Source organism: Barbatula barbatula (assembly GCF_947034865.1).
Source record: "Barbatula barbatula genome assembly, chromosome: 2".
NCBI lineage: Eukaryota > Metazoa > Chordata > Actinopteri > Cypriniformes > Nemacheilidae > Barbatula > Barbatula barbatula.
In genome coordinates, this window is record NC_136767.1 from 16342910 (window position 1) to 16358769 (window position 15860).

General features: G+C 41.3%; 1 protein-coding gene across 1 annotated transcript; it reads right to left on the reverse strand.

Annotated features, from left to right (window-relative positions):
• Positions 1–2001: 2001 nt before the first annotated feature.
• Positions 2002–15432, reverse strand: nova1 (NOVA alternative splicing regulator 1). Its single transcript, XM_079480537.1, has 4 exons — positions 15002–15432; positions 10341–10484; positions 6846–7012; positions 2002–6080 (listed from the first exon to the last, which is right to left on the reverse strand). Exons 1-4 carry the CDS (start codon positions 15003–15005, stop codon positions 5061–5063), a joined length of 1335 nt encoding a protein of 444 aa, XP_079336663.1. The 5' UTR covers positions 15006–15432; the 3' UTR covers positions 2002–5060.
• Between the last annotated feature and the right edge of the window lie 428 nt (positions 15433–15860).

Below are 15860 nucleotides of genomic sequence, written 5' to 3' on the forward strand. Positions count from 1 at the left end.
CAACAGGAAAAACAACAATATATCTGTCAAAGTTTTCCATGTTAAAAACAGGTTGCTTGGTTCAGTTTTGCATCCAGTAGAAGGTTACACTGTGTGTGTGTGTGTTTGTGATGGGACCTAATGCTCAGTAAAGTGCATTTGATGCATCAGCAGACAGGAGGAGAGAAATGAATTTGGGTGCTAATGTGGCTCTGGGCCTTCCTAACACTGACAGATATGATTGAGCTACATGAACTTCACAACCTCCGCCGTAAACGTCACACCTAAAAGACATTTAACATTGAAATAACATTTTGTTTCAGTTTATGCAAATGTAAATACATTCATAAATTACATGTGGGGTTAGGAGAATCAAGCTGAGAAACTAGAGAAGTCTGATACCAATTAATGCAGTTCTTCACATAACCAAACGTGACCGAAACTCAAATGACGTTTCCATGCATGGGTATTTCCCCTAAAATTAGAGGCCGAGAGATGTCTCGCACATACGTGTTTTGCTGTCGTGAACTGGAATCCTCTGCTTTCATAAATTTCTGATTGACTCCAGTTCCCATGGTTACGCTGCAGTTCTTAGGCCTACGTGTACTGGCCTTTAGAAGGCCACACCCATCCGACCGAGAAAAACATAAGCAGTAAAAACCAGAGGAGAAACAAAATGCAGTGAGAAAAAAGAAAGAGTGCTCTGTTTGTGACACATGCAGAACTGTGTCTCAGAGCGACATAAGACAACGATTTACTTCTTGTTTTTTTAATGCTTGTCTGTTTGTTTTGATTTCCCACCCCTCAATAATTCACTTGGATATCATGCAATAGAGACGTGCAAAAAGATAACACCTAAATCCACAAAACACACTTTCATAAATGGCCGTGTTATGAATGCTTAATAACGTGTATAACGTGTGTATGCCTACTCCATGCCGACCTACAAAGACAACATGACTTAAAAGCAGTGCGGAAGCCACAGGTCAAACGAATGCACCGGATGCTTCTACTGAGTGTATCAAAACCATATGGATGCATAAAACAATGCTTCTCTTAGTCTATGCAGCTATGGGGTAAAACAATACTAACATTGCGCTATGTCATCTTTTTTTCCTTCGTTGATTATCTTTTCAAGATTGGAACTAAAAGATACTGATCGATTGGCACTAAAGGACACTGATCGATTGGCACTAAAAGACACTGATCGATTGGCACTTGTTCGATGCTTCTAAATAAGTTATTGATATCTAATGTTTCACACACCTACATGTTGAGAAGCTGTGAACGTCTAGTTTGGCACAGGTTGACTGTTATTACTGCGTCTATGTAATTAATATTATTGATACACCTCGTTTATACCCCTGTCAAAAACGAGCACAATCCTAATCGACCGACCAGACATTTTTTTCAACTAAAATATTTCTGTATATTTCACTTATCAAATAGCAGCATTTTTTCGTTTTTTTTTCAACTTACGGTATTACAAAAAAGTACATGTAAACCTATTCATTCAAAATTTGTAGTAAATCCAAAGGCTCATACAACGGACATAACAAAACACAAAACTTGACAACATGCTACAATATTGCTTCAAATAGTTCTTTACATTTTAAGTCGATCTAAAATTATCAGTGACGTAGATATGGACACCAGCACTCCAAAGAGAGCAACTCTAATGCACAAACAAATCGCAAAGCTAATCTTAACCAGGCTTGATTGGCACTTTCTCATCCACACGAGTATAACGGATAATCACACACTGAAACCAACAGCGCAAGACTGCATTTAGACCACAAACTAGAGGAACTACATCAAATTACACAAAGAACATGAGACGCGACGGATTCCACAGTTTCATTTTTAACAAAAATGAAGGAAAATGCAGAGATGAGCTTAGATAGTTCTCAGAGAGATAGGAGAGAGTACAAACGATGACGTCATCGTTTGAGATTGAGGTGTGACTATCACATCCATCTCCCTTATACGTTAATGTTTTTTTGTTTGTTTTTTGTTCTTTTTGAACGTTCCGTTTTTTTACCCGAGTTCCTTGCTCTGGGTTCACACACGTCTCACACTTCTCTCAGAGCACAGATTCCCTGTTCTAACTAGGTTACGGTAGCATTCAGTGTCATCTTCAGGCAGAACTTCGGAGAGCATGAGAATTTGATCATGATTATTTATGTTTGACTATGTGGCGTGTTAGTCGGAAGGTACGGCGTTCACCACGCAGGGCACAATACCCATCAACCCCGCTGGTACACGCAGACCTCCACAATACACACGCAACACATCCGTGGCGACCAGCAGCCTGGAGAGGAAGAAAGTGAGAGGAGAACGAGACACCACAAAGGCTTGATGCGAAACGCTGGAAGAGCAGAAGGACAGAATTGGGAGACATAAGGGGACAGATAGAGAAAGAAAAAGAGGTAGTGCAAAGATAGAGAGAGAACAAGAGACTAGAGAGCGAGAGACACTTAACCCTAATGAGCATTTAGTTATCTCTAAACATCAAGCTTATTTTCAGCATACATAATTGTAGTTTTCCAAATATAAATTACGTCACCCTTAATAGTTCATAGTCGTGTTACCCTCATATTGTTGCACCGACTGTAGTGCTTGTGCTTCTGAAATCAGGTACATAGTCTGATCTCCAAACGTTATTGAACAGCTATTACTTTAAGAACCTGATATTCTATGGCTGGTAATTAAATACAGTAAAGTGTATGGCATGTTCAACTTGAAAACAGCAACCATGAGAGATGCAAAAATACTGTAAGTGGTAACATTCCCCACAATTATGCAATGGATATAAATAAGTTACTCTCTCCCCCTCTCAATCTCGGTCTCTCTCTCTCTCTTCCCTCCTTTTTCTACATTTCCGCTCCCCCCTCACAGAGCAGATTAGAGGGCTGGTAGTTGGAGGGAGATGATGAATGTCTTTTAGAGTGTGTATGTAGGTCAGCAGTAGATTGGGCTGTGCAGTGTTGTTATATATAGAAGTCCAAGGTTCAAATGGATATCTGCTAATTAATGACAGGCCCGGGCGCTGGGGGGAATCTGACCCTCGCCGACCACCGGTTTTCGCCAAAGAGCAAGGTAAACTACAGGTAGATGCTCGGGCTGCGTTCTTGTGCTCGTTCGGTTTCATTGCTTTCTTCCGTCACGCCGTGTCGTAAAGGGCTCGCCCTCAATGGTGTGAAATATGTACAGTACATTCCATAGTTGCGATGGCGTCAGGCCGCTGGATTCACAGTGTGGTTCTGAGGCGACCGCTCGCCCCATACGGGACCTCCCGCTCGCTCCCCATGCAAGAGAGAAATGCTGGCAAGACCGAAAATGCTGTTAGCAGCAAACACTTTAATGCGGTGTGGAATTAATAAAACCTTTCTGTGCAACTGATGGCCTGTTGAGCAGTCAAAAATGAAAGTCTCCAGACACAGGGTAGGAGGGGCTGTATTTTTGATGCTATGGCCTGCAGTCTCGATGCTGTTAGATGTTTGGTTTGTCAAAGGAAGCAGATGTAAGATCGGTTCGCCTTGCAGTAACACTGCTTTACAGAAGAAGGCTGAAGGTAGACAGTCATTGGAGTAGCATCCTCTGGGCTCCGAATGGGTTGGAACGGGTTACAAAAGCTGTATGTCATTTCAGTCTCTCGTTTTTAACATTTTTAATGCACCCAAGACTTTGCTGCACTGCATACAAACTGTAGATCTTTCTCCTTTTCTCAAACATGAGGTATGACAACCTGAGCTCCTTTCAAAACAAAACAGACAGACAGACATTGCCTGGCTCCTCCAATCAGAGGAAGAGGAGGAGTTAAGAGGTACATCTGTCTAAACAGGTCAGATTCTTTTTTCAAGTTCAGGATACTAAGGACATAAATGCCTTGGTAGCATGTCCAAAGGTTTTCTGTAGTATGAGATAAAAGTTACCGAGGCAATACAGACGCGTTTAAGGTCGTTCTGTTTTGCCTCTGCTCTGGCGGGATCTTTTGAATATCCACTTATTGTTAGTCTCATGAGTAAATCACAAAACATTCCCTTACTAGTTCATGAAGGCTCACCCATCAGTTCTAAAATCAGTAGATTTGACAACAAAATCTTTTCAGAGTTTGATCTTTTGTGTTTTCTTATAGCACCAAAGTGGGATTCTGTGACTAAACTGCACTTGCAAGTAAGTTTGTATGTATAGATGTATAAGTGTGATTTATGTTTTACATTCCTTTTCTCTAATGCCGCATGTCTGACTTTTGACGTATGCTTCTATGTCTGTGGGTGAAGTTAAGGTATCTACTCTCAACAACATCTCAGTTTGATACTATATGTACATATAAAAAAACCAACAATATCAGGAAGTCTTTATACATTCAGGTCAACCTGGAATCACAGGTTTAAGTTAGTCTAGAAGAGACTGAGTGTGAATGTGTGTGATCCAACTATAATGAAGAATAATCACAGAGATTAATGCAGATCAAAAGGATTAAGCAGGTGTTTCAGATTTAGCCTTGGTTGAAAACAATAAGGGGAAAATCAAGAGTTAGTACAATGTTTCATAAGTATCTTCGAAGTATGTGAGCCATCAAGATGACCTTTTCGTTTCAGACCTACACTATAGCTGTGAATTTAATATTATTAAAAAATCTAAATAGGGACCACATCAAACCTTAATCTCCTTGCTCGGGGTGTGGATCAGTCATGAACTTAACTGTGAGGGTGGAAGCAAAAAAATTTAATAGAATCCAAAAGACCCCAGCTAAGAGAGGAAGTGAGGTTAAAGCTCCTCCTCCCTTGAGTGCCCCAGGGCACAATATTCGGACCTACACAACTTTAAAAATACAGCAAAATTTCAGTCACAAAATATCATATTTCTCCCCAAACAGGTAATCTATTCACAGTTCCTTCATGATCTTTTTCATTTGTTTTGTTTTTGTCCTTATTTTGAGTTGAAATATTTGGACATGTTTTAGCCCCGACCCATCGCATTCTTCCTCTCCCTCCCTCTCTTCCAGTCATCTGTTCAATTATCTCTTTTCATTCGACTCCCATTTTTGTTGTTCCCCTCCCCGCTCCTGTACATCTCTAGCCCACCTTCTGAGGATTGGTGGCACGGACGCCTTGCTCGTATGTGATTCGCTGGCTGATGAGATACTGAGCGGCCTGTGTTGCCGCTGGTGACCCTGTGATGGTCACCTTGCGATTGCGTGTGCCTGGAATGAACTCTCCCTTCTTGGAGATCTGAATTCGTGCACCTGTCAGCTCCTGATACTCTACCAGAGTCTTGCCGCCTTTCCCCAAAATGGCGCCTACCAAGTTCTCCGGCACAGCGATCTCAACCACTTCCTTTCCACCTTCTCCCAGCTTCTCCGTGCCTAACAAAGATGATGCCACCAGTGGGGATGAAGGATTCAGGTAACCATTAGATGCCCCTGTGGCGGCCGCTAGAGAACCCAGTGAGAACCCCCCTAAGCTTGGTGCAGCAGGATGACCGCCCCCTCCAGAGGCTTCACTGGCATATGTGGCAAGCAGGTTGGCTGCAGCCGCTGCAGCAGGATTGGCACTAGCTGCAACGGCAGCAAGCACTCCAGACGCCGCAGCCGGGTTGAGGCCTAGCCCCAACGTATTGGTGTTGTAGCCATAACTGGCCAGAGTGTTCAGGGCAGATGTAATGGTGAGTAGATCGTTACCGGAAAGACTAGACATAGCAGTAGGAAACCCTCCCATACCTGCAAGGCCTGCCTGGCCGAGCAGCGTGGAGGCTGTAGCCGCTGCTGCGGCATTGGGTAAGACCTCTGTAGAGTTGGCAAAGGGGGAACCAGTAGGGTTGGAGTTGGCCACGGGGCCGGTGATGTTAGAGTAACTGATATTGAGACAGCTACTGCTCTGTGGGTCCTCCTGGATCTTCTGAACGATGATCTCCACAGCCTTGCGGTTCTGCTCTGGCTCACCGCTCACAGTCACGACACGCTCTTGCAGATTGATGCCCTCAGGCTTCTGAGAAAGCTGTACCCAGGCTCCCGATTGCTCCATCACAGCTTTAACTGTAGCCCCACCCTTACCGATGATGAGCCCCGCTGTGCTGTTGGGCACGATCAGTTTAGCCTGTGGAGGAGGGGGAGTGTCACTTTGATTGAGGAATTACACGCATTACATGCATGGGACGGCACATAGCCCCCAAAATAGACACTGCTATATAAATTCAGATACATCCGTGAATGTTTACCTTCTTGTACACGTTTTTGAAAATTCTGATAATGAGGATGAGTGCAATGTGTAACTTGTATATAGACTATATAACCATTCCTGAGTCAGTTGTGTTTAGTGTATATACAAGCATGTGTTTGTGTGTGATTGTGTAAGGCCTGTCTCCAAAGTCAGTGCTTATATCAGCCATTTGTTGATCCCTGGTCTTATATTGCAGCTGCTCTCTCTCCCTCGCTCTCTCCTTCTCATTCTGCCAGGATCAAGCAGGTAAAAATAACCCACTGCTCTAACCCTTCGCTGCCCCTCTCAGTCACTCCTTCCCTTGGGAACAACCACCAGCCTGCCCTGTGCTCTGCTTCTTCTGGGCTGGTACATTTGCCTGACGTGTTTTGCTCATTTAGCTGTGTTGCTCATCACTGTCAGATAGCTGTCAATGTCTGTACTGTCATTCCAGAACCAAACAATAGTATGTTACTAGACTAAGCTGTAATTCATTCGAAAAACTCACTTCCCCTCTAGAATTTTACAACTGCTTAAAACTCTGGCATGTGCAACATCATCACCACACTTTTATTTCTAACTAATACTCAAGACTAGAAAGTTGTGTAGTGGGTTTGGTGTGGACTTTGTGTGGTAGTGGTAGGGCAGCCTCGCAAAACAAACCTGTTTAACTCGATCGGGGTTCACAGTAGTCTGTGGCTGAAGAATGCTGACTGGCTCAGTCTTTTGACTGCTTTGAGGCATCTCCCGGACCTTTTCAGCGATGAAGTTATGGACTCCATTCAGAGCTTCTACTGTACCCTGAATCAAACAAACACGCTCCGTCGTACCTGAGCACATACACACAAAAAAATAATCACACGTACAAATATAAAAACACATATTAGTATACAAAGTATGTATGTAGAAAATAAAACCACGAAGGTAACATATTAAGGGATTTTTGTTATAAATGGTATAGACTGTTATTTACAGGGTGTGACAATGTATTGTGGCATGATATATCGCAATAAAAAACATGACAATATGACTTTTTTCTATACGACATCTGTTTAATTTTATTAGTTGAGCTGCCATGTTTTATATTGTGTTCTTTTGCTGCTTTAAGAAGCTCTCTTGTAGGGTTTAGCTTTCATAAATATTTTATTATTTTTATTCTTATGTCAGGGTATATACAGATATCATGGAGCTGAACTTAATACTTTTTAGACCTTTTTCCATACTTTTTAAGACCTCATTGCCGCTTCAAGTTTGAATCGGTTACATTGGTGACACTTTAACTTACATTTACTACATATAAAAAAATTAAGATTGGTTTTGTGATCCAAGTCTTAGTTTGCGATAACTCCTTATTAATGCAACATAATTCAGAAGAGTGGGAACTAAGCTCAAGAGAATTAACTAAGTGACTAACCCAATGCAAGGTTTATTACAAAGAGAAACAAGGCTACACTAAACCCCTTCTGACACACAGAATAGAATGCCCCACAGTTATTCAGAGACCACAGCCATGTCTTTATCCTCCAACCATTTGCATGAAAACTTGCATTTCCCCATTAGTCAAAGATGTGGTTTTACAACCGGGTGTAAATGGACCTCCCACTATGTTCGCCTAAACATTGATTAAATTCATACAAACTTTAGCCTATGACCTCTTTGGACAAATATGAAAAGGTGATACAAAATGTTATACCTTGGAAAATTATATTTAAGACTTTTTAAGGGCCTAAATGTTCTCTAAATTCATTTATCAACTTTTAATACTTAAGGCCCCGCAGACAGGGTGTATGTTAATACTTACATTTTCCTGTAAGAGACATGTAAAGTTTTTTATTTATTTGTCTACAGAACATTTCATTTTATATCAATGTTATTTAAAATTGTTAATATTTTGTAAATAAATCTATTGTTAAATGTTATCATGTCAAAATATTGTGATGCTATCATTGTACAAAATTTTGAGCTGTGTATTTTGTTACACCTCTAATTCCTCAGATTTAATGCTTCAAAACTATATTTTATAATATCAAGAATCACTCATAAACGATCTAAAGTAGCACTTTCTTCATTAATTATGAATGTACGTATCAGAGGCTGTGACAAGGGCCACTGTAACAAGGCAAAAAGATGAAACAACTTTTGCCTCCTTGATGTAATTTATGCCGAATGCATCAAACTCTAAACTAACCAAATCAGTCCCGCGGGACCTGCCGCACAAATGTTCAAGACACACACACAGACACTCTACTTATCTCTAGCATCTCACTGCCCTAAAGGACTCAACCTGTCCAGAATAACTGTGAAAGAACCCACAGAGCTCTGACCAGTCTGGAACAAGTTCTCTACGGCTGGAGAGATTAAATCTACAGCGAGTTATTGTTACACAATATTCTGAATATTGTGTATGCATGAATTCAGGCTGGGATCTGTTCAGTCTTGTGGTAGCAACTATCATTCAATGTCCTAAATATACTGTCGTGACCATCTTCTATTTCATTCAGAGAGAGAGAGAGAGAGAGAGATATGGAAAGCGAGGGTATGCAGGTTGTTGTTTGTGTGTGTTTGTTTCTGGGCAACAGTGCGCACATGCATACTTGACCGAATGTTTGTTCCTCGACTGTGATGTTATTTTTTAACCACTAGAAGAATCACACATCTGCTCTGTAAACTCTTGCGCTTATCTAAAGCACAGCACACATGCCGAAGAATAGTTTGTGTGTGTGACACAACCTGACACAAGATGAAGTTTAGTATGCACCAAGCCTGTATATGTGTGTCTGTAATTTCAGTATTGCTCTCTTCGAGGAAGTGAGACTTATAAAAAGGTCTGCAGTTCAATAAGTTACAACTGAATTGTAATTTGCATAGGTGTGACGGACTACGGGCTTGTGTGGTAAAGGAAACACTGGCTGGACTAGAGCCGCTCGGCGGTAGGTGAATTCTTTTTATAGCTCTCCCGGGAGCCAGAGAGAGTTTAAATGTTTCCCTTTCAGCATCTCATAAGATAAATGAGGTCTGGAAGAGAAGCTGCTATTATATCAAAGACGAGAATGATTGAGGATGTGCTGGTGCTTGTGCCAGAGCAGGGTCGCATTGTTTACTCTGCTGTGCTGCATATTTTATTGACTGGTGCTATGACATTATGCTGTTGGTATAAAAATAAGAAATAAACAAGAAAACATCTATAAAATTTCTCAAAATATACATTGGGTTAATGACAGGTAAGAGCGCAGAAAACACACAGAGGGTGTAAGGTATGCGTGTTAGAAAAAGGGTGAAAGACGTAACAGGTGGTCTCAAGTTATGGCTGTAAAATGTGTGTGTTTAATGAATGAAAACATAGGTATTCAAAGACAAATTAGATTGACAATATTTAGCTCTGTTCTTCACAGCTGCACACAGGTGTCTTCTCTCTTTCTCACACACTTCCTCTCCCTATGGGCATATTCTCTACTGTCATTCTCTGCCGATTTAATTTTTTCACGCTACAGCGTAAAGCAGCTTTTTTATGACATACATGCTGAAATAGATACTATAGTCAATGACACAGACAGGCCAACATCTGTAAACAGACTCACATTACAGTGGAGATAAGATTCAGAACTCTTACAAGCATACTGCTCCTTAAAGACGTTAATGACTTATGCCAGAAAGACTCTAGCCGTGTTAGTTTGCAAAAATCAAGAAAAACCAGTGTCATAGAGAGAATTAATTATTTTACTAAACAATCTTTATTCTCCAAATTACAATCAAAGCCTTTAATAAGAACAGCTTCATAGCCTGATGCCATGGGAGAAACTCCACAAAGAACTTTTATAAAAAATCCTCTTATCGTGTAATATCAAGGAAATCTAAAAAAAGAAGCACAATACCAAGAAATCTACTTCCTTTTAAAAAGAAACAAAACATTGCTAAACCTTTATTTTTAAAGGATGTGTAATGTGAATGAGAGTAATAGATGGCACCATTAACTCTGACATCTGCTGCACAGAAAACGAAATGATTCAACCTTAAGAATTTAGATCATAGATCTAATAACATGAAGTAATAAGCTATAGGAGTGTTTTATTCATAATAAACCTAATAGCGCGACGCTGAGGCGTGAGATCGTCATCATTTAAGTTTAATATAACTTGAATGTGTTTATGTGGAGGTTACCTGGGTAGAAGTCTTTAGATTTGGATAATTTTATGGTTGCTCCAGTCTCTTTCTGAAGCTGGACGATCGTCTGGCCTCCTTTACCGATGATCGAACCAGCAGCGTAGCTGGGAATCAACACCTTCAGGAAATATTCACCCTCCTCTGCGAACACACACAAAACACAAACAGAGATAATAGCATATCTATAAATCTCAGAAAGTCTTTTATTATTTAATATAGTCCTTATCTCACTGCATCACATTGTTCAAGAGAAACAGAAACATGTGAGACATATCTGCCAACATAATCATAAATAATTCATAGTAACAATTTATAAAATATTTGTATTTCTTAACAATTAGTTAATGCATTAGCTAACATGAACTAACAGCGAAGAATATTTCTCCTGCATTTATTAATCTTCATTTGTTAATTTCAGTATTTACGAATATGGTCTTTTACAAATGTTGTAACTGTTAACATTAGTTAATGCCCCATCAAATACTCTGAATAAATTAACTTAAACAAGGATTAATGTACAAACTTTATTGCTCATTATTAGTTTATGTTAGCCAATTCATAAACTAATGTTAATACAAACTTGTTGTATAAAGTGTTACTTAATTAATTATTAATATAAATGTGTGTGTGTATATGTGTGTGTTTATATATATATGTGTGTGTGTATGTATGTGTGAGTGTGTATATATATATATATATATATATATATACAATCATATGTGTATAATAAATGAGTAGTTTTTTACAATATTAGAGTTACTGAGGAATTTATTTAGGTTAGTAATGTGAATTTTGTGGTTGTGTTGTTTAATTCAGAGGATTTTAGGGGTTTTGTTTAATTCAGAGGATTTTAGAGATTTGACACAGTTCTTCAAACTCTAGTAAGATTATATAACAGTTTATGAAGTCAAGCTGAGACTACATGAACGTAACATCATATTGCCTTACAATGCCTCATTTTGAAGCAATATATAAACTAAACATGATTGGAGTACCGCCTGCTTCTTCAGTTTTCTCTATTATCGTTTCTCTCGTTTTCTCTCTCTCCCTGATGAGTTCCTACCGATTCTGCCTCTGTCCCACTTTTTCCCCATGCTGAGATAATGTGACCTGCTTTGGGTTGGTAGAGGTCTAAATTTAACCAACTATCTTTGCATTTGCGTCCTTCGCTATCTTCTTCACCATCTGACTTTCTCTATCCCTAACACACACAAAGGGTCGGCCGGCTGACAAACCGCTAAGATCCACAGCATGGTGGTACAGTATTAAAGACAGAAGTTGAGGTTTAAGGAGCATGTGGGGCGGGTGGTGTGTAGGCAGCCTGTAGCGCTTCGCTATACTGAGGCCATGGGCCTGTGGGTAATTGCCTGGAAGTCTGTTCAGGCAGGAGCATATGGATGCTAAATCCTCAGATTTGTCCTGAAGAACCCAGCCAACAGCGCATAAGTCAGTCGGAGATTCCCAAGAGGATTAGGGTTCCCTCTCCCTCCACAATATTAGACTCAAACACTACATATGAGTCCATTGCTGAAGTTAGGTAAGTTCTGAAGTTCCTTAGATTGTGATTTAAATGTTTGGATTTAACCGAGTCATTCTATTGATGTCAAACTCCTTTCACCCTATTACTAAAAATTAACATTCCAATATTTTATTTATTTAATTATGACATCACAGGGTTTGTCACCTGACAGCGACTAAATTAATATTTTATTTTAAATAATATTATTTAACATTTATTCATTTTGCAGACACTTTCACTGAAAGCAACTTACAAATCATGAACAGGAGGAATACATTCTTAGAAAGCAGTGTGCTAAAGAATTTAAAGGTATTGTGAGTACAAGCTAAAATTAAATAAAAGTCAGATATTAAAGCGAGATAAAGGCAAAAATGTATATACATCCAATTATAAATAAAGTTAGTGCATTAACAGGATTTAGTCATGTGCACAGAGTGAATTGTCTAGCAAAGATAGTGTTTTTTTTCAGTGCATTAGTATATTGTGTGAGAGTATGTGTAGCCAAGAGGAACGGGTACGAATGTGCATTTTGTGTTTGTGTATTAAATCAGTGTCTTTCAGAGACTGTGGTAAATCCAAAAGATAAGATGGGTTTCACAGACTCAAATGCCCCCAATCTTCAGCAGCTGACCCTATATCACTGCAGAGAGGAGGGGAGAGAGACAGAGACACAACGATGGAGAGAGAGACTGCAGGGTATCAGCAAACACTCTTAAAACAAATAAAAAGCCAATCAAATTAAAACAAACAACAGAAAAAAATATAGGAGACGTTGATAATCTGATCTGATCGATTTGCTAGGAATAAAGAATGGAATATTCTACATGGAGGAAAGGACTCTTCAGAGAGTGGAGAGGACAGATGAGTAGAGGAAGAGAGGGGAGGGGTGCAGCAAGAAGGTGAAAATATTATGGTCTCCAAGCAACTCTGATTTGAGTCTCTTATGGAAACACTTAATACATTCCAAATCATAGTGAAGTCGGCTGCATTTCACACTTCAGCATTGAGCGGACTCTGAATTCACCAATACACTACTCTGCTGGGGCGAGTCAATTCATTGGAACAACTGTGTCGTTCCTCTAGAAACACAATGTAGCTTCGATGGAAGGTCAGACTGGTCAATATGTTATCAATCATCCTATGAAGACAATCTCATTAATAACAGAAAAACTGGAGAAATCTAATTGTCGCACACCAAGAAGGAGGATGGCACATTTATCATTAAAGCAAGCGTTAGTTTCAGTTGTAATACGTATAACATTAAGACAAAAAGAGAAAAAAAGAAAGAAAGAAAAAAAAGAAAGAAAAAAAGAAAAAAAAAGAAAGACTCACATGCAGCATAAGTCACTTATACGCAGCTGAACGTGCAATGCACAGTTAGAAAGATACCCGAGCAGAATTTAAATGGAAAAGACAATTCGAGAATAACACAGAGGGACTCAAGTCACTCACATTTCCCCACATTCCTAAGGAAATGCATGACACTGTGAGAAAGGGGAATAAAACTGTATTCCCGTCTCTGTTATATAGATCTAAAAGCTGTTATCTGCAGCACTAGTATTCTTTTGTTCACCCCCTCTCTCTCTCTCTCTCTCTCTCTCTCTCTCTCTCTCTTTCAATGAGCGGCTCTGCTCTGTGCTCAGTCACTCTAGAGAAAATCATTTGTTAAATGAATAAGTGCAAATGTCAGAGGGTGAAAGATTTATTATTCTCTGCACTGGGACTGACCTCATGGTTTCCTGATAAGACATGCGCCACGTCCGACAAATACTTAATCTAGTGACGACGTCATACACAAGCGCTCGGAGGGCCAAAACGACACGATAACCACTAACTGTGCTCTTATGGCCCTCGAGACCGGGTAGTAGACGTGATGATGATAGGGACGGAGGCGTGCAGAGAGGTTCAATCTGTACCTGTCCTCTGCAGCGCTCCAGGTGCGCAGTGGGATACGCATTACATCATTGCCTCACCCGACTCAATGCTTTCTGCCACACACATGACTGACAGGTAATGATAGGATTCCTGTCCACCACGCTAGCTGCAGCCAATGAAGACACACACACACACATGTACACACAGCTGAGCAGATCCCGATCTTATCAATGACTGTTTTGTTAAAGGGGAGGGGAGTGTGAATGGAATGAATGCACACAGTGTTAGAGAGATGGTTTAATGAGGGCAGTTTGCGGTGAGCGGAGGAAGAGGACAGGACGCAGTGGACACATGCTCAGGAATCCATGATGGAGGTTTTTGAAGAACGCAGCCGGTGGGGTGCGTTAAGAGATAAGGAAAGTGTGAGCGCTTTTAGATATGAAAAGATGGAAGGGAAATGGCAATCAAGGCTTTCGCAATAACTAACTATATCTATCTGCAAATACGGGAACGCAAATCTTGGGTTCTCGCCGTACATGCTGACAGCCATTTACCAGAGCGGCGACGGATGGGGACTGTGTGACCTTGGCCGGCAAGGAGAGAAAACTTCACTCTCTCCATCACGGATAGCCATATATTGCATCACAATTGTTTCCACAATGACTTCGAGATGGCGGAAAGATCCAACAGGATGGGTCGATATCATGTACCTGTTGTTAAAAGGCAAACCTAAAGCAGACTTCAGAATGGTGCTTTGGGAGTGCTCCATGTCTTTTAACTCCCATTCTCCCTGCTTGCGGCAATGATGTAAGGAAAGCTGGCGTAACAGGTTTTCAGCAGTGAGACTCTGAGTAAATAATACAATCTGTTGCTGCTGTTTGCCAGCGAGCCATACTTGCACAGCCGCTAATGCAGCCAGACGGTTGCGGTCTCCAACCTATGATCACACACGTACGGCACATGCAGTGTGAAGAGAGTGTCATGCAAACACACAGAGGGAGTGGGTCAAGAGGCTTTGCATTGTTAAACCTCCCACCCCCAAGCAACACACACACACACTCTACATGTGAAAAGGAGGGCCTGTCCTAGGCACACTGCAAGGACAACCAAGCCTCTCCTTGCTAGAGAATGAATGAACGAACGGCGACAGAGGACAGGAGAAGAAAAGGCGAAACAATGAGGAGCGAAAAGAAAAACGGACAACTCAATGGCACACACCTTGCTCGCATTCAACAAGTCAACAAAAGGGGACAGAATCTCTTACCCATTCTGCTGTACTGTGCTGGAGGTGGGGTTCAGATAGCCATGGACGCAGAGAGGCTGTACCAGTGAGCGATGCCCGACCGCAGGCTGATCATAGGAGCTCTGCCGCCGTCAAGGAATGTGGCCAGTCAACCTTTTTCCCCAGGTTCGTATCCGAGAGGGGGACAACGTCAGCGCATCCTCCCCTCCATACCCGCAGTCAGCCCCCGTCTCTCTCTCTCTCTCTATCTCTCTCACTATATCCCTCTCTCTCTTTCTCTGATTGTGTGTGATGGCAATGCAATTGCTGTGTTTGTGAGTATGTGCGTGTGTGTGTGCGCAAGTGTATGTGTGTGTGAGTGTTTGAAGCGGAGAGGTTTGTATTGTTCAGGCAGAGGCGGACTGACGGGGGGAATCTTCCTACTGCATCACCCTCTGCTTTCCTTCTCATCCATATTCAGCGAGAGCTCCAGCCCTGTGCTGCATTCTACAGAGAGGCACCTAGCGTGTCCAATCACCCCGCACCCCTCCCCAGCGTCACACACATACACATACAAACCAAGGCTTTCTTCCTCGTTGCACCCCCCCACACTTTGACGCAGCACTATAAAAGACGTAGCGCCTTGCTCACGTTTGGGTGAAATATGAAAAGGTACGATGGAGGGAGGCTGCGGAGAGCGAGAAAGAGGAAGCAAGAGAAAAAGTGTAAAAGAAAGTGCGAGGGAGTGACCTTGCGTGAGCGGTGAGGAGGTATAGAGCGAAAACGGGGAGGCGGTGGGCTCCTTTGACGGCCATGTTGGAAACACAGCGAGAGAGAGATTTTTGAAAATGGCAGAAAGGATCTGCCGCAGAGCGCCAAGGGGACGGCCAAATAAATTACT